The sequence below is a fragment of the Megalobrama amblycephala genome, unplaced genomic scaffold (genome assembly GCF_018812025.1).
Source record: "Megalobrama amblycephala isolate DHTTF-2021 unplaced genomic scaffold, ASM1881202v1 scaffold424, whole genome shotgun sequence".
Taxonomy (NCBI): domain Eukaryota; kingdom Metazoa; phylum Chordata; class Actinopteri; order Cypriniformes; family Xenocyprididae; genus Megalobrama; species Megalobrama amblycephala.
The window spans coordinates 63,409-90,038 of NW_025953372.1; the positions used below are offsets into that span (position 1 = coordinate 63,409).

General features: G+C 43.3%; 1 protein-coding gene across 1 annotated transcript in view; it reads left to right on the top strand.

Moving 5' to 3' along the window:
* rptor (regulatory associated protein of MTOR, complex 1) overlaps window positions 1–26,630 on the top strand; it is a 190,049-nt gene that overhangs the window by 24,988 nt on the left and 138,431 nt on the right. The window contains exon 4 of the mRNA XM_048180091.1: window positions 20,756–20,931. Within this exon, the coding sequence (XP_048036048.1) occupies window positions 20,756–20,931 (176 nt within the window). The remainder of the gene's footprint in view (window positions 1–20,755; window positions 20,932–26,630) is intronic.

The window sequence follows — 26,630 nt, forward strand, 5'->3', positions numbered from 1 at the left end:
TGAATCGAGAATTGCATCAGGAGCTCACATCATCGTTCAAAGAAAAAACTGGACGGTGTAATACAATTGTTGCCTTTTATGTGTAAAAACACACTAAGGGAAGTTGAGGACGTGACAGGAAGACGCTGTATATCAAATCTAATAATGTCACTGATTTAACCCACTCCCTATCACTCAATAAAATAATCACATTTTGAAAGTGTTGTCTTTGTTGTTGAATCGACTTCTGTCAGCTTGTTAAACATTTATTTATTTGGACATATATGCAGCAGCTCGTCACACTGTTCTCATGGTAACCAGATCAACATTGTGAACGGAATACTACAAAACTGAGGTGAAAACACCAAATTATCATTCAGTGGGATAAAATAGCTTCTCTTCCCTGCAAACGATACCATGAAGAATGTGGTTATTTAACCAAGTCAAAAATAAATAAGGTAAGCAGGTATCCATATTCATTTCAGTATCAGCAGACGCAAAATGCTATTAAAGGCTTCCTTTTTAAGGTTAAGAAACGATATAAGATATAAAAAACGATATAAGTTATGTAAACGATATAAACACATTCTGGGTTCTCGATTTTATCGATTTAAGCAACCATAAACGACACAAAACATACGAATTTTGAGTTTTTGATAGGATTCCTATATAGAAAAGTCACTCCTTGCCCTCCAGACTCTTTCGCGCTGCTGCTGTGACGTCATGTGCAAACAACCAATAGACCCCTTAAAAGTTTGTAAACATTGCAACGTTTCCTAGTGGACATGGCTTAGCTGGAGGCAAAAAGAGGCGCTGTACGCAATGATGACGAGCGTAAGGTAGCATGTTTTAGGAGGGATTTATTAAACATGGATGCAGAAGAAGGTTCGGAACTGTCAGAATATGTACAGTCACTGACTCTGCGGGACCGTGACAGCTATTTTTGTAAATTAACTCTCGCGGATGGAAGCAGGCTGCCTGAACCCGTATGCCATACGGCCACGGGAGTGGCATGAAGACTTGACGGCCTGCCGAGGGTGGAGTGGCCGGACACCTACACTTACCTCATCGAACATATGCATAGATTATTTTACCTGATATGAAGTGTGCACTGCAAACACGAGCATTATTTATGATCGTCTCCGTCCAGTCTGTACGCCGTATTGCATTCAACCACAATTGTCTTCTTTTTTTCTGTGAAGGAATGTCTGCCGGGGTCCGGTAAAACTTTAGTTTTGAACCAAAAGTGCTGTTCCTTCTATTCTGGCAGCCAAAAACACAACAAGATAATATTTTAAAGTCAAAACCTCAAACTTGTAGCGCGCCTGCTATGAGTTCTTCCTTATGTTTTGCCTCCAGCTAGAGCGGTGACGTCAAAGTGACGTAGGCGATTAAGGGGTCTATTGGCCTACATATTTTCAACATAGACCTACATAAAGTCTAGGGACATCGGAGGTTTGCATATAGAGTTCATTGTTTGAATTCCCTGTGTAAATTGATATCAAATGAGGAATATAAAAGCTGTTTGAAGCCAAAATATGTAATTTGTGATTGGTATAGAATGAGTTTTGGCGATTGAGTGGTTGGGGGAATCTGTCATAAATTAAATAAAACAACAACAAAATAGGAATTGTTAATTTTTTTTGTCATTTTGCAGATCAGCCGAATTCAGCGCAGGCTAGAGATTCTGTGTAGCAAATTGGTACATGATGCCACTGTTTATTGAGCACTGAGCACTTTTCTCTTCCTGGGTACTGCTGGAAAATGTAACTTCTGGCCATTCCACAGAAAGTTCATTTGTTGTCGAGTGGTAGAAAGTTGGCCAACTTCAACTCCCAAACAAACACGTGTTTATTTATTTATTTATTTGATTAATGCAGAGATTTGTGTGTATTCTGCAGTTCTAATAAACACTGATTTATGTTACACCATATTTTTGCTTACATTTAGGGCCTTGTTTACACCTGATCTCTTCATGCATTTTCTCTGATCGAAATTGCTATCCGATCGTGAAAAGACCAGGTATAAATGCCCTCTGAAATGCTTTAAGCAGATTTAAATTTGATCACACAAACCACTTCAGGTGGTGGTCTGAGACACATCAGAGACCTGCATGGGTCCTGTTTGATAAATCCGCATCCGCCCTGCACTCGCAGTTATTAACAGCACACCCGACCCGATATCTGACAGAAATACTAATTTTAGCCCGGACCCGACCTGACCCGTTTGACATAAAAGCCAAGTGTAAATGGAACTGTTTTAACAAATCAGATAGCTATCTTATCAGCAAAAACTAGGGCTGTCGATGGATTAACATTTTTAATTGTGATTAATTGTGATTAATCGCATACATATCGTGAAATTAAGCATACATCATTTATCTTGTTTAACGTGTTATTTTGTCATCATTTGCTATATCCTGCAAAGTAAACTATCAGATTGAAGGATTACTCTCGCAAAACTGTATTTTCTGCAAGCTTTTTTCAAGGTTAATTTAGGTGTCTTTTCAAAAAAGGACACTTGAAGACTCCAAAAAGAGGCAACCAAATGAAATAAGGATTACATATAATTCTTAAATTTATGAACACCAAAGTACACACAACAACAACAAAAAAAATAGATTAATTAATAATTAATTAACTAATTTAATTAAATAAATAAAAATTCACAGAACAAACATTTCAGAATTCAGTGTATGGTGCTTTTGCAAAGAGCTTGTTTAGAACTCGTTTACATTTTAGACATGTCAAGTTGTAATACTGAACAGGACCACATGGAGATGCAAAAAAATAAATAACCAACCGCCTTGACCTGACTGCATTATATGCCTACTGCTGTACACAGATCCATTCAGAATGACTAAACACAGCAACATACACATGACAGATAAAAACATTATCCTGTATGTGAATGTGTGTGGAAACAAAATGAATGTACTGAAATGTGTCTGTGTATAAATACAATATGCGATCAGTGCATCGAGTGCGAACATACAGTTTTTTTTGCTTATCATTAATAACAGACACAGACATACTTACTGTACAACTCCTGTACGTCACTGCAATCGTCCTTACCTTAATTACAATTCGCATCAATCATCACTTTACTAGCGAGAAGCTGGTTTGCTTTATCCAGCCGAGAAACATAGTTTGCATATCATCTGGCCATACAGCAATGGGATGTTATGATGTTCTGTTCAGTCTGTATTTCACACAGTGCCAGAAGAATTCACAACATTCTTTACAGTATTGTCTTCATTATAATTTTATGTAACTTATATGACAGACTTGCTCTATACATGTTGCACTCAACTGTGTTTCCCTTTTCGAAGTGATTCCAATCATATTTCAATCAATTCAAAACCATCATGGCAAACATTGCACATCTGAAGCATCTCAGCTGAAGGAAATAATCATTTATTTATTGGCTTTAATATATCAGCCTATTTTCCTTACTGGGTCAATAATGATAACATTAAAAATGATCATATATCGGCCGATACCGATATGGTGGCTGATGTATCATGCATCTTTAACATTAATGCCTTACTCTGCATGACCATATTCTACATCCCCAATCTTACCCAATTCCTACCCAGTACCTAAACTTAACAACTACCTTACTAACTATTAATAAGCATTAATTAGGAGTTTGCATGGTAACCCCGGTCCACCACCGAAAGCGCCAACAGTGGGCAAGTGAGCATCAGAACTGGACCACGGAGCAGTGGAAGAAGGTGGCCTGGTCTGATGAATCACATTTTCTTTTACATCACGTGGATGGCCGGTACATGTGCGTCACTTACCTGGGGAACACGTGGCACCAGGATGCACTATAGGAAGAAGGCATGCCGGCGGAGGCAGTGTGATGCTTTGGGCAATGTTCTGCTGGAAAACCTTGCAGGGTTCCCACGGATCCTTAAAAAGTCTTAAAATATATATATATTTTAATTTAAAGCCATAAAAAGTCTTATTTTTACTTATGAGAGGTCTTAAATTTTAGATGACACTTTGACTTAGACATATCTAAATCATTTACTAAATTAAAACTATCTAATTAACGTACATATTACTTTTTCTTTGTGGATTTGCTTGTTCACGTGACAATTTGTGGGTCTCGCGGCATTTACGACAGCGTGTAATGTACTATCTTCTGCATGCGAAAGAAAGAGAAAGCAGAAGAAAATGGGTAAATGTCAGTTCAGTAACCATTGTAAGGTCATTCTTTATGTGTGTAGGGTGTGTGATATGTATCGTTTATGATGATGTCGTAATTGTTGTTAACGATGTGCGAGCTGACATTGAGTTTGTCACTCACGCTTTTACTGCGTGATGCATGCAATTATATGCCCTCAAAATTCAAGATACGTGGGCATTTTTCCCCAATGAGTTTTTGTCTTTTTTGAAGTTAACATTATGAGTCAGTTTCGCCAACGAAAATTTCAAAATGATGAACAGCAGAACAGAGTCTCCGTGCAACAGGCAAATGCTTTTGTTGTACTGACTGAATCCATGGTTTGATGATCGCTTGCTTCGTTCCTGAATGAATCAGTCATTTGAACAAATCAGTTGAATGAATGACTCACTCATTACTTGATGCCACCACCTGGCAGTTTAGTTTCATATTTAAAGTGCATTTTAATTAAAAAGTTACAATTAGAAATTATTTCATATTTAAATATTTAATTAAAGTTATGTAGACAAATTGTAAATGCAGTGTAGATATATTAATGACACTTCTCATGCCGCTTCTTTGTCACCTTGATGGATTTTGTTGCTAATGATTTTATTTTATTTTTAACAGCCCTATGGTGTGCTATTATTCTAATTGAATTTAATTTGAATGTTAGAATTTGACATAAAAGGTAATGCTCTAATAAGTTTAGAAACATGCCCTTATGTAGGTAAAAAATATACCTGGAAATCAATTTCTGTCACTGCTGTGAACTAACCACCGCACAGAATATGAATAATATGAATGTCTTCGCGAGTCAGCTGTCCACAACAGGCCTAAACCAGCCATGGAACCAGCACAAAAACACACTCAGAAAAAATATAATCTAATTATTGTTATCAACAAACTTTGAAACTTTTAAAACAATTTTAAAAATTTTGAGATAAACATTTTTGTCAATATTGCACACCCCTAATGTATAGTATTAATTTTTATTTCTTCAGGTCTTAAAAAGGTCTTTAAAAGCCTTAAATTTTACTTTACAAAATGTGCAGCATCCCTGCCTTCGGTCCTGCAATCCATGTGGATGTTAATTTGACACGTACCACCTACCTAAGCATTTTTGCAGACCATGTACACCCTTTAATGTGTAGTGGTTTTGGATTAGCCTCACACGAGGGCACCACAAATGTAGTTATTTATGGTCTTAAATATTAATATTTTATATTAATATTAATATTGAGTCAGATGATTCCTTCCAATATTTTGGGGCACCAGCAAGGAATCTCACCTTGACAATAAAGAACAATCATGGAAGATTGTTGACTGAATTAGAATTTTATAAATTGGAGGAAGTTTATCATCTGACCAATCTGAAGGATTTATTGAGATTCGGGCGAGCTTGTAGAGCCTCTGATTATCAACACAAAAATGACACAGTTTGCAATAAAAATGAATTTATTAACAAAAAGATATACAAGAGTAAAATATCACACTCACTAAATACTATGAAGGAAAATGACTAAACTACTAAGGAAAAATGACTAAACTACTAAGAAAATTGAATCAATAATCAAACAGAAACTACAAACTACAACACAAATGGATGTTAACAAAATTGAATGCCAAGTAGATGAGCAACGAATTGGTTGCTATCCAACAGTTGCAGAGCTGCACTGAGTGCTGGAGGTCTTTGTGTAATCCAGAGAACTGTAGGTCAGATGGTGGTCAGTCCGCAGGATCTTCTGTAGGTTGGAGGTACTTGAGTCATGCAGGTCAGGAACCAAAGTCCTCTGCAGAAGCCGCTGGGCTGCTTGAAGGTCCGTGCAGTGAAAGGTTTACTCCCAAGAGTATCACCTTGGTCGTGCTTTTTTTCTTCCTTCATCAGGTCAGAAACTCAGAACAAGGGTTTGTTCACTTGGGAAAGCTTTTATTCCTTCCCGTTGGGGAGGGGATTACTAATCCCCACCTTTCCTGCTGTGGTGATGTGATTGGGTCGTAGCATTCAAGGTGTCTGCCCATCACATTACCTTCCCATCCTGTGAAACTTGTTGTATTGTCCCAAAATAATCGAGTTAAATAAGACACTGTCTTTATGACCTTGAAAATGCTTTATTTCTTTTCAAAACCTTTCTCAAAGTCCTTGTGGCAGTGTTCTGAACTCATAGAGTCCAAACTTGATGTGAATTTGTTGAGGTATCACATTTCTGTCTCAGTGGGTGCAATTGCATTGGCTTTTATTCCAGGTGCGGTTTCCACTGTGTGCGCACAGTTTCCTGGATGAGTAAAAAGACGTATAGGATATGTTCCTTACAGTATTCCTGTCCATTTTTGTGGTTTCAAGCCAATATGTATAGAAATGTCTAGAAAATAGAAAATGTCTTTCTTTTGGAGCATTTCTTTCTTCTTGCTGTGCTCTAGCCAGAACCGGTTTGGTTCCAATCCATGGAGGCCCCACCTCACAACTTACAGGACTTAAAGGATCTGCTGCTAACATCTTGGTGCCAAATAGCATAGCATACCTTCAGGGGTCTAGAGTAGTCCATGCCTCGACAGGTCAGGGCTGTTTTGCCTAATTGGTTAAATGTGAGGATGTTTTATTAATTTGTCCCTTTTTTTTAAGTTTCGTTGTTTTAGTTAAATTGTGATTATACACATTATATGTATAATAGGGCTGTGAATCTTAGGGTAGACAGCGAATCAATTCGATTCACGATTCATAGGCGTTTGATTCGATTCAAGAACGAATTTTGCAAATTCAGAATGATTCGATTCGAGGCGATTCACATTAAAATTCGATGCGATTCGATTCTGCATTTTTATATGCATTCATTAGGGTTATTGAAATGCTTCACCCAATGTGTCTTAGTCAGGGTGTGAATTAAACTACGGCCTTCAGGAGGTCAGAGAGTAAGGGCAAAAACCAACCTTTTGTCCATTGTTAATGTAAGTTCATGTTAGTTCTTAATGATGCTACATAACTTTATTTTAATAGCCTAAAAAGTAGCATTTGTAGAAATTTACATAAGCCACAATTTTAAAAGGCTGTAAAAGTATTGTTCATGTTAACTGTAGTGTAGGAAGTAGGATAGTGTTAATGGTTACACAACCTTATTAAAGTGTTCCAGGTACATTAAACATACTAATGCTTACATGGAGAGACTACCTTAGAATAGCATGCACTTTCCCAACTAATCCTAAACTAACTTTTCATCACGGAATAGTTATAAAAGCCCTCTTTGTTCTCATTATACAGAACATTTTCCTTATGATGATTCTGAAAGAAAACTCACCGGGGTTCTGCTGTTGCTATAGGAACAAACACAACTTTAATGCGCATCTGATTGATAGATAAACCGCGTGCTCTTATTTCAGTGTTGTTAATGTTGTAGTTATTTCAGCAGTTTCTTTCGCACATTTAGTTTAACAACATTAAGTTAAATTTCATTTATTCATTCATTGGAACTTTGCGTATGCATTTAGACACTTACATTATGTGTTTGCTCCGTCCATGCAATAAATGCACGCCCTTGAATAAGCGAGGTTTTACATCAGCTGCTCAGGTAATGTCAATGGTATGACCCATTTCCGCAAAACTTCAGTATTTTATCTTATTGAAAATAACGGTGACTTTCCACACAATGAAAGTGTTTTATTTCAACAGTAGTGACCACGCAATGACTTGGCAGCTTTATCAATGGCTTGAGCGGTTTGACTCAGGACTATTGCTGTCTCGATAGAGACTGTCATCTGCTCATGTGAATAGCAGTGTCCGTCCTGAGGAGAGCTCAAACGTGGGCTGCTCAAAAATGTATCAGTGAGAGCTAGACGGAGTGCGAGAGCATTCCAGTGAAAGGCTGTAAAGAGTGCACCGCGTGTCTGTGAAGGAGAGCTGTGAGGGCGTGAATGACGATGCACAACGTCTCCCATCAATTCGCGCATGTAGTAATTTAATGTTTATATATTTTAAAGCAATGAATCGCTATAGAATCGTGATTAATCAGATTCTTTGTATTTTACATTGATTATTGACCAAAATTAACGATTCAAAAAATGCTTCAAGATCGATGCATATGCATCGTCAGGATTTGTAATCGATACATTGAGAAAATGAATGAATCGTTACACCCCTAATGTATAATCAACATCAGTGCTATCAGAGCAGCAGGGGTAACCCTCACAACTCCATCCACGTGCCACCTTCTCTTGAAAACTCACCCTAGCGGAGCAGAATTATGACATCGGAAATTGATCTCCTCGCTGTCAAATTAGCTCTGGGGGAATGGAGGCATTGGCTGGAGGGGGCTCGATATCCCTTCACTGTGCTCACTGACCATTGTAATCTGGAGTATTTCTTTGAGGTAAAAAGGTTAAACCCCAAACAGGCCATGCCCTTTTCTTCACCCATTTTGTTTTTTCCATTTCCTATTGTCTAGGAACCAAAAATGTAGAAGCCAATGCCCTCTTTCGTCTCCTGAGGAAGCTTCTGAGAATTCTGAGCCTGTAATTCCATCCAGTCTTATAGTCAGGCTGATCTAGTGGTCCGTGGACAAAAGGATCTCTGAAGCCAATGCCTCCGAGCCCACTCCACCAGTGTGCCCATCAGGTCACATCTACATTCCAAGAATGTATTCCTCCTTGGGCATTGGCACTCTGGGACCAATCAAACCCTCCCACTGCTACAAGATCGCTTCTGGTGACACAGCATGGCACAGGATATGAGAATGTTCATCCAAGGATGCAAGGAATGCACAATATCCAAAATTTTATGAGATCTTCCATTTGGCAAGCTCCTCCTGCTGCCTGTTCCTCATTGGCCCTTCTCACATCTAGGAGTTGATTTTATCATGGACTTACCACCATCAGATAGATGTACCTGCATTCTGGTCATCATCAATAGGTTTTCCAATGCCTGCCGCCTTGTGCCCCTGAAAGGGTCTTCCTATGACCATGGAAACAGCTGAGATGATGTTCAGTTGTGTCTTGCACAACTTTGCAGAAGACGACATAGTCTCCGATCAAGGTCCTCAATTTATCTTCCAGTCCTGGAAAGCCTCTTTCACCCTTCTAGGTGTGACTGTGAGTCTTTCCTCCAGTTACCATCCTCAAACCAACAGGCACACAGAGAGGAAGATACAAGAGATTGGGCAATTCCTAAGAACCTTCTACCATAGCCATCAGAACTCCTGGAACCTCTTTGGACCGAGTATGGTCAAAACTCTTCATCAGCCAGCATCTGTTCTCACCCCATTTCATTGTGTATTAAGCTTCCAGCCCCCTCTGTTCCCGTAGTCTGAGGAACCACAGTATGTACCGCCAGTCACTAATGCTTAGATTGTTCCAGGAGAATGAGAGGGTCTGGGACACAGCTCCCCACCATCTCCAACGGGCAGTCTGCCGTCAGAAGGGTCACGCAGATGCCTAGTGAACCAATACTCCCACCTACCAGCCCATACAGGAGGTGTGGCTCTCCACTCGGGACATCATACTATGCCTGTCCAGCAAATAGCCAAGTCCCAGATACATTGGTCCCTTCCCCACAACCTGACAAATTAACCCCGACACACATGAACTTCACCTCCCACCCCACCATAGAATTCAAAGCTTGTTTCATGTTTCATGTGTGTGTTGAATCGGCCTCACCGGAAAGGCTTTTAGTCCGGGAGCACGATGTATAGCGTTGTCCTGTTCAGTATCCCGAAGGTGAAATAATCCAATGGATGTTACTTCCACAACGAGATAATCAGTCACAGACGATGACAAACAAGTAGTGTGTAGAGCGATCGATCGCGTTATCCACGTAGCAATGAGAGCGTCCTCTCCCGAACACCGGTAAACCGGCTTCTTTTATCAGACGTGACAATCAGCTGTCCAACCCCATGACGTCACGGGGATTCCCTGGATCTTCCCGACAGAAATGCAATACGTTTCGATAGGTCTTCCGGGCAAAAAAGTACATTTTCTTCAGCCTGGTTCCAAAAATGGTTCTGATGTGATGGGTGGGCGAAGTGCAAGGAGCATATCCTTTATTAGAGATGTCTCACCTCATGAATATTATAACAATGAATGCACTGAAAAGCTCTCGCGCTACTCATATACGTCAGATATCAGATAGAGAGAGAGAGAGGAGTACACAAAGCTGCACGATTAATCTTTAAAAGATTGCATTCTCGATTTCAACACCCACATGATCTAATTCCTAAATGACAATGATTCGCCCATGTATATTAACCTTTGACAAAATTAAAATCATGACATTCAAATCTGCATTTACGCTGCCGCTGAAGTAGAGAGAGTTGTCATGTTTAGATATAAACAGCTTGACAAATAATCTTTTCGAACACACAGTATCATTATTTCGGTTACAAATATTCCAGTTATCACAAAAGTATACAAAAGTTTATTATTCATATATAAATGCTGATGTCTATGTTACCAGTCAAAATAGAATAAATCGTCTTTTGAAAGTAATCGGGTGCTTCAAATAATGACTGTATCGATTGCATTGTTACACCACCAGGTGGCAACAAATCACTGTTAAAAATGTATCTATCACTGAATAATTCTTTCTGAAACAAGTGAAGTCTTTATGAATCCCTTTATGCATTCAAACTTGACTTGACTGTAAAATTAATATCTAATCTACGAGGTAGGTAAGTAGGTAGTAGCATAGAGAATGTTAGAAAAAAAAATAGATGTTACAGATGTTACCTTTGTCAAGGTTCAGCTGGTGCAATTATTTTATTTTATATAAGGGAGTTTTAGGTCATTTGACCCATGTCATACTATACCTCATACATCTAAGCAACAGTTATGAGATTGTGATGTCGTTACATCCTTAGTAACTAAAATTACAATTAAAATATATATATATATATATATATATATATATATATATATATATATATTATTTCAAAATATTAATAAAAATTTAAAGCAATAAAAAAACTATTGTATTAAAAAAAAAAAAAAAAAAATTAAATAGCTGCTGATGGTTAGATCTTTAGATGAGAATGGTTTTGATACTGGGTCTCACTCTAATTCAAAGCTGTTGTAGTGCTGGAAAAAAACAGTTTGCCATGTCCTCTGAGAAAAGCGATACATTTGGCTGCCATCATCATTAACCAATGCATTGATCTCTATGAAGTAAAGCACCAGCTTCAGCATTGCTTTGTTGGCTGAGGTTGTGTTCAAAGTTCAGATAATCACAACACTTCTTTTCTTGAATGAATCAGTGTTTTTGAATGAATTGGTTAAATGAATGGTGTAATGACTCATTCATAAAGACAGTCACTTGCTACCACACACTGATGTAACAAGCAAGTCTGTTTATAGTAATCAATGCCTTCAGTATATGTCATTACAATATTTATATTATGTGTACTCATGACAGTAAAATAATCCACTAAGCTACATAAAGTCCAGAATCTTAAATCTTAAAAAAAATTACAGTGATACAGGTTTTTGGTCAAACCGCCTAATTGCTGTATGACATTTTGTCTATGTTAAAATAATTTCTTTAATATAAGTCAGTCATTTTCCCAGAAGATATAAACGCTGGTGTTTTCAACATTGTTCTGTTTGGGAATCTATACATTAGGGGTGGGAATTAATTCTATATTTTCACAAAAGTTTAAAAGTGCCCAAGAACGTTCTTTCACAAGATGTAATATAAGTCTAAGGTGTCTCCTGAATGTGTCTGTGAAGTTTCAGCTCAAAATACCCCATAGATTTTTTTAAATAAATTTTTTTAACTGCCTATTTTGGGGCACCATTAACAATGCACTGATTTACACTCGGCGCCGCCCCTTTAAGACGCGTGCTTCCTGCCACACGAGCTGTCGACTATATTACAGCGCATTTACAAAGTTCACACAGCTAATATAACCCTCAAATGGATCTTTACAAGATGTTCGTCATGCATGCTGTATGCATGCTTCGAATTATGTGAGTAAAGGATTTATTTTGATGTTAAAAGTTTTATTCTGAGTGAATTTGAGGCTGTCCTCCGTGGCTAAAGCTAACATTACACACTGTTGGAGAGATTTATAAAGAATGAAGTTGTGTTTATGCATTATACAGACTGCAAGTGTTTAAAAAATGAAAATAGTGACGGCTCTTGTCGTCACTGCGCGCCCTATGGCGAGAAAGCGCGCGAATTTTCCCGCCGAAAGGGGCGGGGTTGAGTGCTATATAAGCGGGCGTTTCGCCATAGGAATTCAGGCCATATCGACTGAAGCGACGACCCTGAAGCCGCAGCCTCGTGGCACGGCAAGAAACGCAGTACTCGTTCCGTATCTCAGGGAACCGAGGTTACGTTAGTAACCGAGTACGTTCCCTTTCGATACTTCACTCGTACTGCATATGGGGAACGAATTCAACCGCGCCGTGCCACGGAAGGGAACGACTGGACATGTTTGGGACACCTAGAAGGGGTCCACGAAACTAAAGAGAGGGCCGAAGCCGTCGAACCCTTAGTTACACTACAAGAGGAGATCACTCCTAAACCGGTTGAGGCGGAGCTCGAAGAGGCCGCTGCATCAGACCGATAGGACCCGAGCTTGCAAAGCCAGAACGTCCAACTGGTAAAACCTGACAAAGGTGGACGGCGAGGACCAGCCGGCCGCCTCACAGATGTCTTTGATAGAAACTCCACTGGACCAGGTCCAAGAAGAGGCCATACTCCTAGTGGAGTGAGCTCTAACTCCTATGGGGCATTCCGAGCCCATGGAGGAGTAACAAAGAGCTATGGCGTCGACAATCCAACGCGAGAGACGTTGCTTTGAGACCGGAGACCCTTTGGTGCGGCCGCCAAAGCAAACAAAGAGTTGATCTGATAGCCGAAAAGGCTGTGATCGCTCTACATAAGTTCTCAATGCCCTAACAGGGCAGAGCAACTCCAGCTCTTGCTCTTCTGACGAGACAGGGAGCGCAGAGAGGGAGATGACCTGTGCTCTGAACGGGGTCGAGAGCACCTTGGGGACGTAGCCATGCCTGGGTTTCAATACGACTTTAGAGTCGTTGGGTCCAAACTCAAGGCAAGCAGGGCTCACAGAGAGGGCCTGCAGATCGCCGACACGTTTAACCGATGCTAGAGCCAGTAGCAGCGCGGTCTTAAGTGTCAGGGGCTTGAGGTCAGCTGAGCACAGCGGCTCAAAGGGACGCCCTTTGAGAGCCCTAAGGACCATAGATAGGTCCCAGGTGGGAACAGTGAGGGGGCGAGGAGGATTCAATCGCCTAGCACCCCTCAAGAAACGCACCACTAGGCCGTTTTTTCCTACCGACTGGCCAGCGATAGGAGAGTGAAACGCTGCGATGGCTGCTACGTAAACCTTGAGCATTGAAGGAGCTCGTCCTGCATTCAAACGCTCTTGGAGAAAGGACAGTATCTGAGATACGTCACACTCCACTGGATCTATGTTGCGTGCAGAGCACCAGTCAACAAAGATCGACCATTTCTGGGCGTAGAGACGTCTCGTAGACGGAGCTCTCGCCTGAGAGATGGTGTTCAACACGTCCCCGGGGAGGCTGACCGGCTCCCATCGAGGGACCATAGGTGCAGAGCCCAAAGTTCTGGCTGTGGGTGCCAAATTGTCCTGTTCGCCTGAGAGAGAAGGTCCCGTCTCAGGGGAATGGGCCACGGGGCTCTCGTGGAGAGCCTGAACAGCTCCGAGGACCAAATCTGGCTCCTCCAGGAGGACTCTGTGCTTGTCTTCCTTGATTCGTCTGATAACCTGAGGGATCAGAGCGATCGGGAGGAATGCGTAGAGAAGGGAGCTGGGCCAATGGTGGGCCAGCGCGTCGTCCTTCCTCGAGAAATAAGTTGGGCAATGAGAGTTGTCTTCTGAGGCGAAGAGGTCGACCTCTGCCTTCCCGAAGAATTCCCATATTGTGAGAACCGTCTGGGGGTGGAGCGTCCACTCGTCTGAGGGAACATTGCTCCGGGACAACATATCTGCTCCCAGATTGGTTTTCCCAGGAATGTGTGTCGCCCTGAGCGACAGAAATCTGGGTAGAGCCCATTCCAGTAGGCGCTTCGCCAGTGCGCATAAGCGGCTGGACGAAAGACCTCCCTGGTGATTTATGTACGACACCACCGTCATGCTGTCCGATTGGACTAGGACGTGGCAACCCGTCAGGTGAGCCTGAAAGAAGTGAAGGGCACGTATCACTGCCAGCATCTCTAGGCAGTTGATATGGAGATGGCTCTCTTCGTGTGACCACGAGCCGAAGGCCGGTCTGCCCTCGCAAAGAGCGCCCCAACCCGAGTTGGATGCGTCCGTCGAGAGCACCGTCCTTCGCGACGCCGCCTGAAGGGGTACACCACGCTTGAACCACTCTGGGTTCAACCAGGGCTTCAGGGCTGATAGACAGGCCTGATTGACCTTGAGACAGAAGCGGCCGTGCCGCCAGGCGTGGGGGGGAACCCGAAACTTCAGCCAGTACTGCAGAGGCCGCATCCGAAGAAGGCCGAGCTGAAGAACTGGGGAGGCGGAAGCCATCAGCCCTAATAGCCTCTGGAAGGACTTCAGAGGAAGGTAGGCTTTGTTTGTGACGGAAGCCGCGAGCTGCTGAATGGCCAGAGCGCGCTCTGGTGAGACTACTGCCGTCATGCGGACAGAGTCGAAAACCGCTCCCAGGAACGAGATGCGTTGGCTGGGAAGCAGCGAGCTCTTGGATAGGTTGACCCTGAGTCCCAGGCATTCTAGATGGCTGAGGAGCACGGATCTGTGAAGTTCTAGCTCTGCTCGCGAGTGGGCCAGAATGAGCCAATCGTCGAGATAGTTCAGAACACGGATTCCCATCTGTCTGAGCGGGGAAAGAGCCGCATTCATGCACTTGGTAAAAGTGCGAGGAGCCAGGGACAGCCCGAAGGGCAGGACCGTGTATTTGTAAGCCACACCCTCGAAGGCGAATCTCAAGAACCGCCTGTGGTGGGGGGCTATCTGGATGTGAAAGTAAGCATCTTTCAGGTCCAGTGAGCAGAACCAGTCCTCGTGACAAATTTGTGCGAGGATCTGCTTCAGCGTCAGCATCTTGAACTTCCGTCTCATGAGGGAGCGGTTCAAGATCCTGAGATCTAGGATGGGTCTGAGACCGCCGTCTTTCTTGGGGACCAGAAAGTAACGGCTGTAAAAGCCCGACTCGCTCTCTGGAGGAGAAACTATTTCTATAGCCCCTTTCTTGAGCAGCGCCAAGACTTCGGTTCGGAGAACGTGAGCGCTGTCCGAATTCACCGAAGTCTGAAGCACCCCGCCGAAGCGTGGGGGTCTTCGGGCGAACTGGAGCGAGTAGCCCTGACTTATGATCCCTAGGATCCACTCTGACAGCCCGGGGATGGCACGCCAAGCCTCGACCCGGGCGGCAAGAGGTTGAATAACATCGGCTGACAGCCCGCCTGAGGGGGGGCTGTGCACCGAGGGGAGTGGAAGAGGAAATTTGCCCTTTATTAGAGAAGGTAAAAATGTGTTCGCCGTGAAAACGGCGGTTTGAGTGGACGCAACATTTGTGGGTCCATCTGTAACACTGAGCATTATTCCCGCGCCCGGATGTGAACGAGGCGGAGGGGAAACTGCACAAAGGAGCTTTGGGGGTGGTCCGGCCGCAGCGAGACATTCCCCTGTCCTCTTCCTTCTTGGATCAGGATGGCTTAGGCGTCACAGGGTCCAGCGCAATCTTGGGCCGGGGTCCCTGGCGTCTCGGGAAGGAGCGTCTGGCAGAGCGCGAGCGGTGGCATTGCTCCTTTGGCGGTGCTGCCTGGGAGGCAGAGGGGGCAGGCTTGCTCTGCTGAGCCGGCGCAGGCCTGGGTCGGCTTGAAGCAGATGCGGAGCTGGAGCGTTTTGGCAGGAAGTGTCTCATGGCCTGAGACGACTTCTGCGCTGCGGTGAATCGCTCGGTGAGACCCTCTACCGATGGCCCAAAGAGACCGGAAGGCGAGACAGGGGCGTCTAAAAAGGCCATCTTATCTGCATCCTTGATCTCGGTCAAGTTGAGCCATAAGTGGCGCTCTAAAACCACCAGGCTGGCCATGGACCTTCCAATGGCCTGGGCTGTGGCCTTCGTGGCTCGCAGGGCTAGGTCAGTGGCGCTGCGGAGGTCCCTGAAGGCGGGTGCATCAAAGCCGGACTCGTCCATAGAGCGGAGAAGCTTGGCTTGAAACACTTGGAAGATGGCCATAGTGTGGAGCGCCGAGGCAGCTTGGCCAGCTGAGGCGTAGGCTCGCGAAGCCAGGGTGGAGGTAGTTCTGCAGGGCTTCGAAGGAAGGGCTCTCTTAGATTTCCAGCCCACGGCCGTGGGAGGACAGAGGTGAGCTGCCACTGCTTCATCCAGGGGTGGCGGGTGCTCGTAACCCTTTTCTTCAGCGCCGTCTACAGTGGTGAGGGCTGAACGGTGCGTGGTGTGCAGGCGGGCAGAGTAAGGTGCGCGCCATGACTTGGTCAGCTCTTCGTGTACCTCGGGGAAGAACGGGGCAGCACGTTGACGAGGGGCCTGGCGTCTTCCCGGCAGGAACCACTCATCTAGACGGCTTCGTGACAGCTCTTCCAGGTCCAGCTCCTCCACAGCTTTTGAGAGGACGCGGAGAAGTTCGGCGTCCATACCCGAGCCGTGTTCGATGGGCTCCAGCGGAGGCGGGGGGGCGGGGTCGTCCAACTCGCCAACCCAGCCTTCTGCTTCAGAAGCCGCGAGAGACATGGACTCATCCAGCGGCTCTTCGTCGGATCCACCAAATGAGACGAGGTCACTTGCATGTGCTGAGGGACGCTGCTCAGGGTGGGAGAACCTGACGGGCGACTGCTCTCTGGTGGGAGAGGGCGAGGCACGCGGGGGCTGGGCCGACGTGAGCTCGCTCATCTCCGGGCGCTGAGTCGCTCTACCCCGCTGTCTCTTCCTCGCAGGCTCGCGGCGGGAAGGGGACGGGAGGGCGCGAGCGGCGGGACTGCTTCCGGCAAAGAAAGCAACCCGCGAGCGCAGAGAGGCCAGACTCATGCACTCGCAGTGCGGGCATGAAGTGTCGGTGAGCGCGGCTTCCGCATGGGGCTTACCCAGGCATCCAACGCACTCATCGTGTCCATCGCTGTCCTGCAGAGGGGCTCTGCAGGTGTCACAGAAGTGACGCGGCATTTGTAAAAATGCCGGCACCGTGAAAACGGCGATTGGGGGGCTCTTATAGAGTGGCGAGGGCCGCGGAAGCTCTTTTAGAGCGGACGAATCCGCTAGGAAAAATGCTCTTAGAGCGGTAATAAACCGCGAGGAAAACGCTCTCAGAGGGGGCGCCGGATGGCGGCAGGAGACGGCTGAGACGGCGGCCGGAACAGGAAGCAGGCGGCGGGCGTCTTGAAGACGGCGCTCGGGCAGTAGTCCACGAGGGCGCCGGCGCTGTGGAAGTCCGGCGGCTCAGCTGGGTCCGCTGCGGGGCCTCTTCAACGGCGGCAAGAGCTGCTTCTTCCAGGCGGCGAGCTTCTTCGGCTTCAGCGCGGAGATCAGCGAAGAGATGTGTAGTCGTCGCTGAAGGAGAAAGGACTGAATTCCTATGGCGAAACGCCCGCTTATATAGCACTCAACCCCGCCCCTTTCGGCGGGAAAATTCGCGCGCTTTCTCGCCATAGGGCGCGCAGCTATGCCGCGCCGTCATTGGTTCAACAACTTCTCATGAGTGAACCAATGACGATGCAGTTACACTGCGTTATTGAAAAAGGCTTCAGTGACGGGGAAAAAGGGAGACTTTTCCCCATACGCAGTACGAGTGAAGTATCGAAAGGGAACTACAACAACAACAACAATAGCAGACTCTAGATGCTTGTTTATTGCTGCAGAAGCTACTGAGCCAAAATAAAGCGTTATTTCTAAGCTTTACTAAAGTTTGTATACAGCGCACAAGGTTTATGTGCATGCTCCAAGTCTTATTCGCTGTTTTAAGTGTATCTCTGTGGTAGAATTACAGCACCACATACTGGTCTGGCATGTATACTATTTCGTTTTGAGTCGTTTCAGTGGTTTCATGTGTACGCAGATATTTCGAGACAAAAAAAATAAAAGATCGGATAGGGAAAGATCTGGCTTCGTGTGGACGGGGCCTTAGAGAGGCGGAGTGTCTCAGAAGTAAAGATGGGCAGAGGCTCCAATCTGTGAAAGAGTGCATAAAAAGATTGTGGAAAACAACGTTCCTCAATGTCAAATTGCAAAGGCTTTGCAAATCTCATCATCTACAGTGCATAACATTATCAAATGATTCAGAGAAACTGGAGAAATCTCCAGTTTAAAGGACAAGGCCAAATACCTTTATTGGATGCCCGTGATCTTCGGGCCCTTAGGCAACACTGCATCATGATTGTGTTAATGATATTACTAAATGGGCCCAGGAATACGTCCAGAAACCACTGTCGGTAAACATAATCCGCCATACCAGTAATGTACATTACTTGTAACAGTAATGTAACAGGTGAGCTCTCAGTTAATGATGGTGAAGGCTGTTTTAATTAATCTTCTAAGATTCCCGCCTTAAATATTTAAAGCGCTTTGAGTGCCAAGGAAAGTATATATAAATGTAACAAATTATAACATTAGACACATTTTAACAGTTCTTCAAACGTGTTGTATTACGAACGAGTGTGCTGGCAGTATAGACATTATATAGGCAGCTTCTTTGATTCTAATTATGTGCCGAAATTCAGTCCCTGAAAATGCCAATATTGGTCCGTGTATTGATAAAATCTCTTTTGAGATGTGCCTCACCTGAAATTTAGGCGAGAGTAGGTGGCTACAGAGAGGAGAGGAGTGAAAAAGGTGCAGCCAAGACGGAGAGTTCTCTCTTCCGTAGTGGATCAATAGGCTTGTTTGAGATGCGCCTTGCCTCGCTTGAAAAGTATGCAAGAGTAGGCGGCTGCATTGAGTTGAGTGAAAAAAGTACAGCCCAGACGGACAGTTCTCTCTTCTCATAGTGGTTTAGACACCTTTGAGATCAAAGGTGGATATCGCGGAATTCACACTCATGCACTGTGTTGGTAATAAACTGAATGTAATTTAAGTTCTGTTGCTTTTATGTATATGAAAATAAATATGATGAACAAGACACCCAAAGTACTTATTTAATTAATTCCATTAAAAAGAAGTATTTTTTCTCAATTTTTTGTTTAAAATATACATATTTTAGTTAATAAATATGACAACAATCACATATTCCATAGAGAGATAACACTGTCTGAAAGTTATTCACATATTCACACATAATTTATACACATTAAAACATCACAGTTTTAAAATCAAACATTTTAAAAGAGAACAATTCATCACATTGGTTGTTGCTTATTGGTTGTTTATTGGTTGTTTAAACCAATAAGTGTTAAGCTGTTTCCCATCATGTTTTTGATCAACGCAGTTGGGATAGTGCAACTGTGACTGACTGCAGAATCTAACGTGGCCACCTCACCATTGCGAGAGTTTTTTGGCACATGACATCAAAGTAAGGTGGCACACAGTTGGACACATTTCTAACCGGCATGCATTTTGCGTGATCAGTGGTGATCGGTTCTGTGCAGATTTTGCTCATCTCAAACGAGCCTAATATCCCCACACAGAATATCGCAATATTATGCTCTATTGACACCTACTCTGAATGGATAAATCTCGGTTTATCCAGTCTTTATGGGAGAAAATCTGTTCTTGTTTTGTAATGCTGTGACCATCTCACGTCTTTGAAGGGTCAGCTTGATGTGAGTCTATGATAATAGATAATAGGCTTGTTTCTAATTTCCATAATTGGTTTCTAATTTTCATGTTGGTTTAGATAGTGTAACCATTATTTGGTAAATCTACATTGGTTGGTGTATGTAAGAGGGAAGAGAAGACTGAAAAAAATTAGCTCATGGCTATCATGACATCTGATAGTCTGAACTCATACATGAGAAAACATATAAGCGACAAAGGCTTTTTTACGCATTCATGCAAATACTGTCTACCTTGATTACTCATTTACCATAACTACATAGTGAATGTCACATTGTTGGCTATGTAAGGAAGGGCTAAAATGTTTATATCCTGTCACAGCTTCATACAGCTTTGCACCTTTTGTGTGACATAATGTACACTTTGCATCCCAAAAGATGAAAAACAAAAATATACACCACTAAGATGCACTAAACATAATGGCTTGCCACTGGACATACTATTGCCATCTTATGCACATTCCTGTTTTTTTTGTTTGTTTGTTTGTTTGTTTGTTTGTTTTTTAAATGAGTTAGATATACACACACAAAAAGCACTTATAGCAGCTTCCTGCAACTACTTAGAGGTAAATAAGACCAAAATCTTTACCACAACATGAGTAATTTTCAGCCAGACATTTTCTAAATGTGTCTTGGAAAAAAACACATATATTTATATTGTGTTATATTTTCTGTCATGGAAGAGATTCTGGAAAAAAAAAAGCCAATGATCACAAGCTGGTGTTTGTGCCTTGCAAGTCTGTTGAACACATTCGGACATCAGAGTCATCAGTAAGGGAGAACAACATCGCATGTTGACTTCGGCACAACATAATTTCATATTTATGTGGGACCTTTCTGCAGGACATTTCTGCTCACTTGTTTTCCTTATCTTTTACTAGGTGGCAGCAATAAACCCAAACCACCCGCTGGCTCAGATGCCCCTGCCTCCCTCCATGAAGAACTGCATTCAGTTGGCAGCCTGTGAGGCCAGTGAGCTCCTACCCATGAACCCTGACCTCCCTGCTGACCTCTTCACCTCCTGCCTCACTACACCAATCAAAATCGCCCTACGTTGGTGAGATATGTTGATTACACACGCATGAAATTGCATTTACTCATATAACTATGAACAACTTGAATGGTGAGCTACTCAAACCAGGTATTTTGATCAAAATAGCCCTTGTGCTTTGGTATTCCAGTGAAAAAAGAGCGGTGAAAAAAGAGAGATTATTATTTTTATTTTTTTAGCAGAATTAAAAACAAAACAAAAGGAAGAAAAGGAAAAGTACCACATGGGAGCGTTTTAATGGAGTAGTTAACCAGGACGAATAAAGTGCGAATAATGTGAACATTTTTAATTTTTTGTGTGTGTTTGAGAAGTTGCAGTGACAGAAACAATAACATTCCAATTTAAGTTTGAAGGGAGTAAAGCCTGTGTTTAGACTATTAAGGAAATGCAATTTTGACAAACGCTTAACACTGAGAATAATTGTAATGTGACAGATCGGGTGCAGATATCTAAATGAGAGAAAATCATAGGTCCAGGATGGTGGAGAGTGGACTATTGGAATGGTTAGCTTTCGTCTATGGCTGTCCTATGAACTGAACGTACATAATGATGAAAATTGGCACACTTATAGTGATGCTAATGAAAAGTGATTTCAACACTTTTGGACTCTCTAGGACCAAATCTATAGCACCACCACCAGTTTAAAAATTTACATTTGAAATGGTTATAACTTTTGTAACGGTTCGTACAGTTATTAATCAATTTATGGGTGGAATATGAATATAATAATTCATAAAACTTTATGAATTATTATGCACATACCGACCCAAGGGGGGAAATTAACCATATATGGTGAATTAATTACAACGAATTGTAATCAAATATATATGATTAGTTCTGGTTTAATAATTATTTAGAGAAACTGTTCGTTTGTCCGGCAAGCTATAGTTCCTCAGAATGTTATTAAAAGGAAAGTCTGTTCTCTGGCCACGAGAAAGACTTCCTATTCTAGCATCCAAACGTAAAGCAAGGATATAGGATCGAAACCTTAAAGTGACCTGGTCTTTGTTGAATGAGCAAGAGAACAAAGAGCATGGATATAATGTATTTAATATATGTAAAACTACTAATACATAGGTTATACGTCTAAAATACAGAATATACAAATATATACAAAAGGGAACGTAGAGACAGGAAAGGAAGGAAAGAGAGAAGGCAAAATTGCAACAGTTACCCCTGTGAAAGCCAGCACAGAAATCAGTTTAAAAAATTTCAGAGAAATTATAATACTTGCTTATGGTTCAAGTCGGTGTGTAGCAGTTTCAATGCGCCTGGCTTGGTTGGTCCTTTCCGAAAGGGTTTCTCCGGCGGGGTTTTCAAACGAGGTTTAACTGACGCGTAAGATGACAGAGAAGAAGAGAGAGAGAGAGTCCAAGGAGATGGTCGTCCCGGGAGGAGAGCGCGTGATGGCAGTGCTGTCGCCTGAGGCAGTTCAGGGCAGTCGAGAGACAATCGGGAGACAACGGAAAAGGTGTGTGTCGTTGTTTTTATGGAAACCCAAGATAACACACCTCCTGAATTGTAGCGGCCAATAGATGCGCAGCCCTATTTGGCGGGCAAAGTTCCTTTGTTTGGTCTCCTAGCTGAATATGCATACTTTATGACTATCAGATCGGATTTCGAGATGGAGTACTTTCTTCACAGTATCATTAAACACATAGAAAAATGCATTTGTCAGCTATGTGACATATCTCAGTGAATGATCAGTAGCCAGAGCTTTAAAATGAGATCAAACTCGATAGATCAGACAGGTATATAAAGGAAGTTATGGTTTACAGACAAAATTCCCTTATTACAACTAAAACTAACTCAACTACAGTTATTTAAACTAAGTCTAAACATTAGGAAACATGCACACACTCGAGATACATGATGGGTACATAAATGGATGTGACTTGGCATAGTTATATTTTACATATACAGTCAATAATGTATGTTTGTGTGTTTTTGTGTGTGCCTGTGTGTGTGTGTGCTGGGTGTTGGAATGTGAATCTGGTCCGTAGTCCACATGAGGGACCCTTTGATGTCCCAAGAGCTGGAAGTGGACATCTCTGTTTAGTTTCGAAGGGTAACAAAGGTGTCAGAGGGCTCCTCTTTTGCAGACCGGTCGGAGCCGAGATGAGATTTTACAACCCAGTCCAGCATGCTAAAAGCATTCTGAACATTCCAAAGTTTATTGATTATCCTGATACGTGTGCATATGCTACACTTTTGAACCTTTTGTTCTAGAAAAATAAAACTTAGTACACCTAATTTCTCTCCTCATGTTGATCACTTTTAACATTTTATATTGGCTCCACCCATTACCATAGTGACCATTTTGAAAAATACTATATTCTGTTTTTTCACTACTCTTTCTGCAAATTTTGCTCATTTCTTACAAAAATGGCTCAGATGATCTTTGGACCGAGTTGCACAGAAATTATTGAACAGATTTTTTTTTTTATTCATTTTTGTTCAAATGTTATGATGTCGCAAACTTTACAATGTTGACCCAAAAATGGTTCAGAGGCTGTACTTTGGTCAATCGAAATGAAACTCAGTAGGCTTCTCCAACACCATGATCTCAGGGGTTTTTTTTAGTTGTTTTTTTTTTTTTTTTTTTTTTGGAAAGGGAACTCGCGTTGCGTCTTAACACATTTGGGGAACGCCTTAGCGGGAACCGTTGTCTGAAACACTATCAAATCACAGCAATCGTATTGACCGGCGACAGCCTATAACGTCACTACTAGTGCGACCCGAACGCACATAAGGAGCGCCTAAAGAACAAGTCATCCTCTTTTGTCTTTCAGGGATGTTTTGTAACACACTTGACACTTGACACTTGTTAGAGCATGCATGCCCAGTGCTTGAGAGTTCTGTCGGCACGCGTTGTGAGCGTTTCCCTCCGAGAGAGCTCCACTCTCGTTTGTTTGTCTGTCTGTTCTCAAGGGAAGCAGGACAGGTTTTTTGTTATGACAGTGTTTAGCTGATTTAGGATGCGTCCTCTATATCAGTAAGCAATGCTCTATTTACGTTTGGATGAGCGATGTGTAGGTTTGTGTTCAAACTTTATATCTATCACACACATTACTTGTGCATTGTTTGTTTGGACTAGGCTTGAGGCTGGTCCGATGATGAGTCTTTTCTATTATTAGAACCCTTCTGTTGGTCCAGCGCAGGGCTTGTTAGTAAGTGCTTCCTTTCTGTCTGGAAGGCCTCTTTTACGTTAAGGCCTCCGCTTTCTGTTGTCATGGGTTGAGCTTTGTAGGTTGCCTCACCGTTGGTGAGAATTGTTATATTTTTATTGACCTCAGCTCCCTACGGAGAGGAATAAAGGGGGTGTTTATTCATATTAGGTGCTTTTTATCAGGCCTGAGATTGGACCAATGATGGGTTCTGTTCCATTATTACTAACCCTTCTGTTGGTCTGGCATTAGGGATTGGTATTGAGTGCATCCTTTCAGTCTACAGCAGTATGGCAGGCTTCATCTATATTAAGGCCTCCATTTACTGTAGTTACAGGTTGAGCTTTGCAGGTTGCCTTTTCTGGCATGAGAACAATTTTACATTTAGTGACCTCAGCTCCTATAGAAAGGAATAATAGGAGGCTTTTATTCTTTTATACCTTTTAGAGAGTGGAAAGCACTATGCTGAAGTCTCCGCTCTCTAAAGCTTTGATAGTAGCATTGTCTAGTTTGAGCTTGGAGTATCTCTCCACCAAAAGCTCCTTGATTATTAAGTCGCGGAGTCAAGTTTTGCAGGCCCCTCCTGTGGAATTTCTTCCTGTTGGGGCCTCCATTCCTCCAGAGCTGAGCTCAAACGGCCTTTCTCATCTTGGAGCGAGAGTTTTTGCTCAGGTTTTTACCTTTGAGCTTTTCTTGGGTTAGCTCACTTCACTCCCAGAGCTCCCAGTACTCCCCCTTTTCAGGGCGAGTTGAGCACGCTCCCTTAGAGCTCAAGCATTAGCCTCAGGCTTATGGCCGTGTTATGTTAGAGTAGTAGGCCCTGACTGAGGCCTCCTCGTCAGCCCGGTCACATAGTTTTGTACTCCCCTTGTTTTAAGGGTAGAAAGCGATATGCTGAGTACACGGCTCGTGATGGCAATGCAAACGAGTATTCCAAGCCTTCATACCTCTAGTGGCTATCTCGGCTGGGGTTAGATTTGCTACCAAGTAGTTGGCCCTCCTTGGGTCACGTTGAAAGCGATCCTTTGGATTGAGCTAGGTTCCTGAGTGTCCTAGTGCCCTAGAATTGAGCAGTCGGTTATCAGGTAGCTCAGGCTCCATTGGAGCCTCCCTGATACTAGCCCTGGAGTTCTAGATCTTTACCAAGTAGTTAAGATAGTATTCTGACTCCCTAGAGTTAAATCAGAGTGTAGGCTCTTGGCTCCCTGGTACTTGCATTGAGCTTTGTCAATACTCATCTCGGTTGAGTCCCGTGGACACTCCCCTCGTATTGAGGGTCGTTCTTTAGAGTACTGCGATCCCGAGGTCTGATTGGAAGGTTGAAGGTCTCTCGTTAGACCTCCCTGGGAGGTCAGTATTTAAGGCTGAGGACCTTACCCCTGAGTTGGTCATTGAAGTTTAAAAGGTTCTTTTTAGTAAGAACTCCCTTGATCGATCAGCTCCTGTTGGAGCTGGAGGTACATCTCTCTTTAGGGACCATATTTAGAGTACTCAGCTTCCAGAGTGCTTATTAAGTAGTGCTCTATACATCCTAGGTTGAGCAGAGTAACTCCCCTCGATTGCAAGGGTTCAAAGCACTATGCCGAGTCCTCCTCCCCAGGATGCCCGTCTCTACGTCCGGTCTGAGTTGGTTACTGCCAGTTTGCAGTGCCTCTTTCTGGACCCCTCCTCTGGAGGCTAGTGCTTTAGAGATTCTGTTTTGGTAACAGACTGTTTGCTGGCCAGACTAGGTTACTACTTATTAAGACCAGGTCGGCCTCCCTGGTGGCAGTCAGGGTAGACTATGCTCCCCTGAGAAGTGACTGGCCGGGGCTCCTTTCGGCTCCCTGGCCACATTCCCTTAAAGGGACCCTTTCTGTTTAAAATTGTTGGTTCCAAGCCTTTGAGGGGCCTTGGTAGGCCTCAAGATGTTTCTGGAAGCCTCTTTGAAGCTTATAGCTTGGGTGGTGGCTGTAGGGAATGCTGTCACTGACAGCCTTTGCGACCCTTAGGAGGAGTGTTTTTTGGCATTTCAGTTGAAATTGTTTCTGATATTTGTCACAGCCATTCTTTGGCATGCACTCCCCACAGCATGGCGGCATGGGTATTTCGTTCCCCAAATGCATTAAGACACAGTGCGAGTTCCCTTTCGAAAGGCAACTTCTCAGGTTACGCATGTAACCATAGTTCCCTGAGAACAGGGAACGAGACACTGCGTCTCCCTGCCATGCCTCGGGGCCGCCTGCTGAACAGTCCCTTTAGACGATAAGTGGATTACTTGTTCTCTAGGCGCTCCTTATATGCGTTGGGGTCACACTAGTAGTGACGTCATAGACTGTCACCGGCCTATACGATTGCTGTGATTTGATAGCGTTTCAGACAATGGTTCCCGCTAAGGTGTTCCCCAAATGCGTTAAGACGCAGTGTCTCATTCCCTGCTCTCAGGGAACCATGGTTACGTATATATATATATATATATATATATATATATATATATATATATATATATACATATCACATGTACTTAAGTATTCACATATTCACAGCCTTTGCTCAATA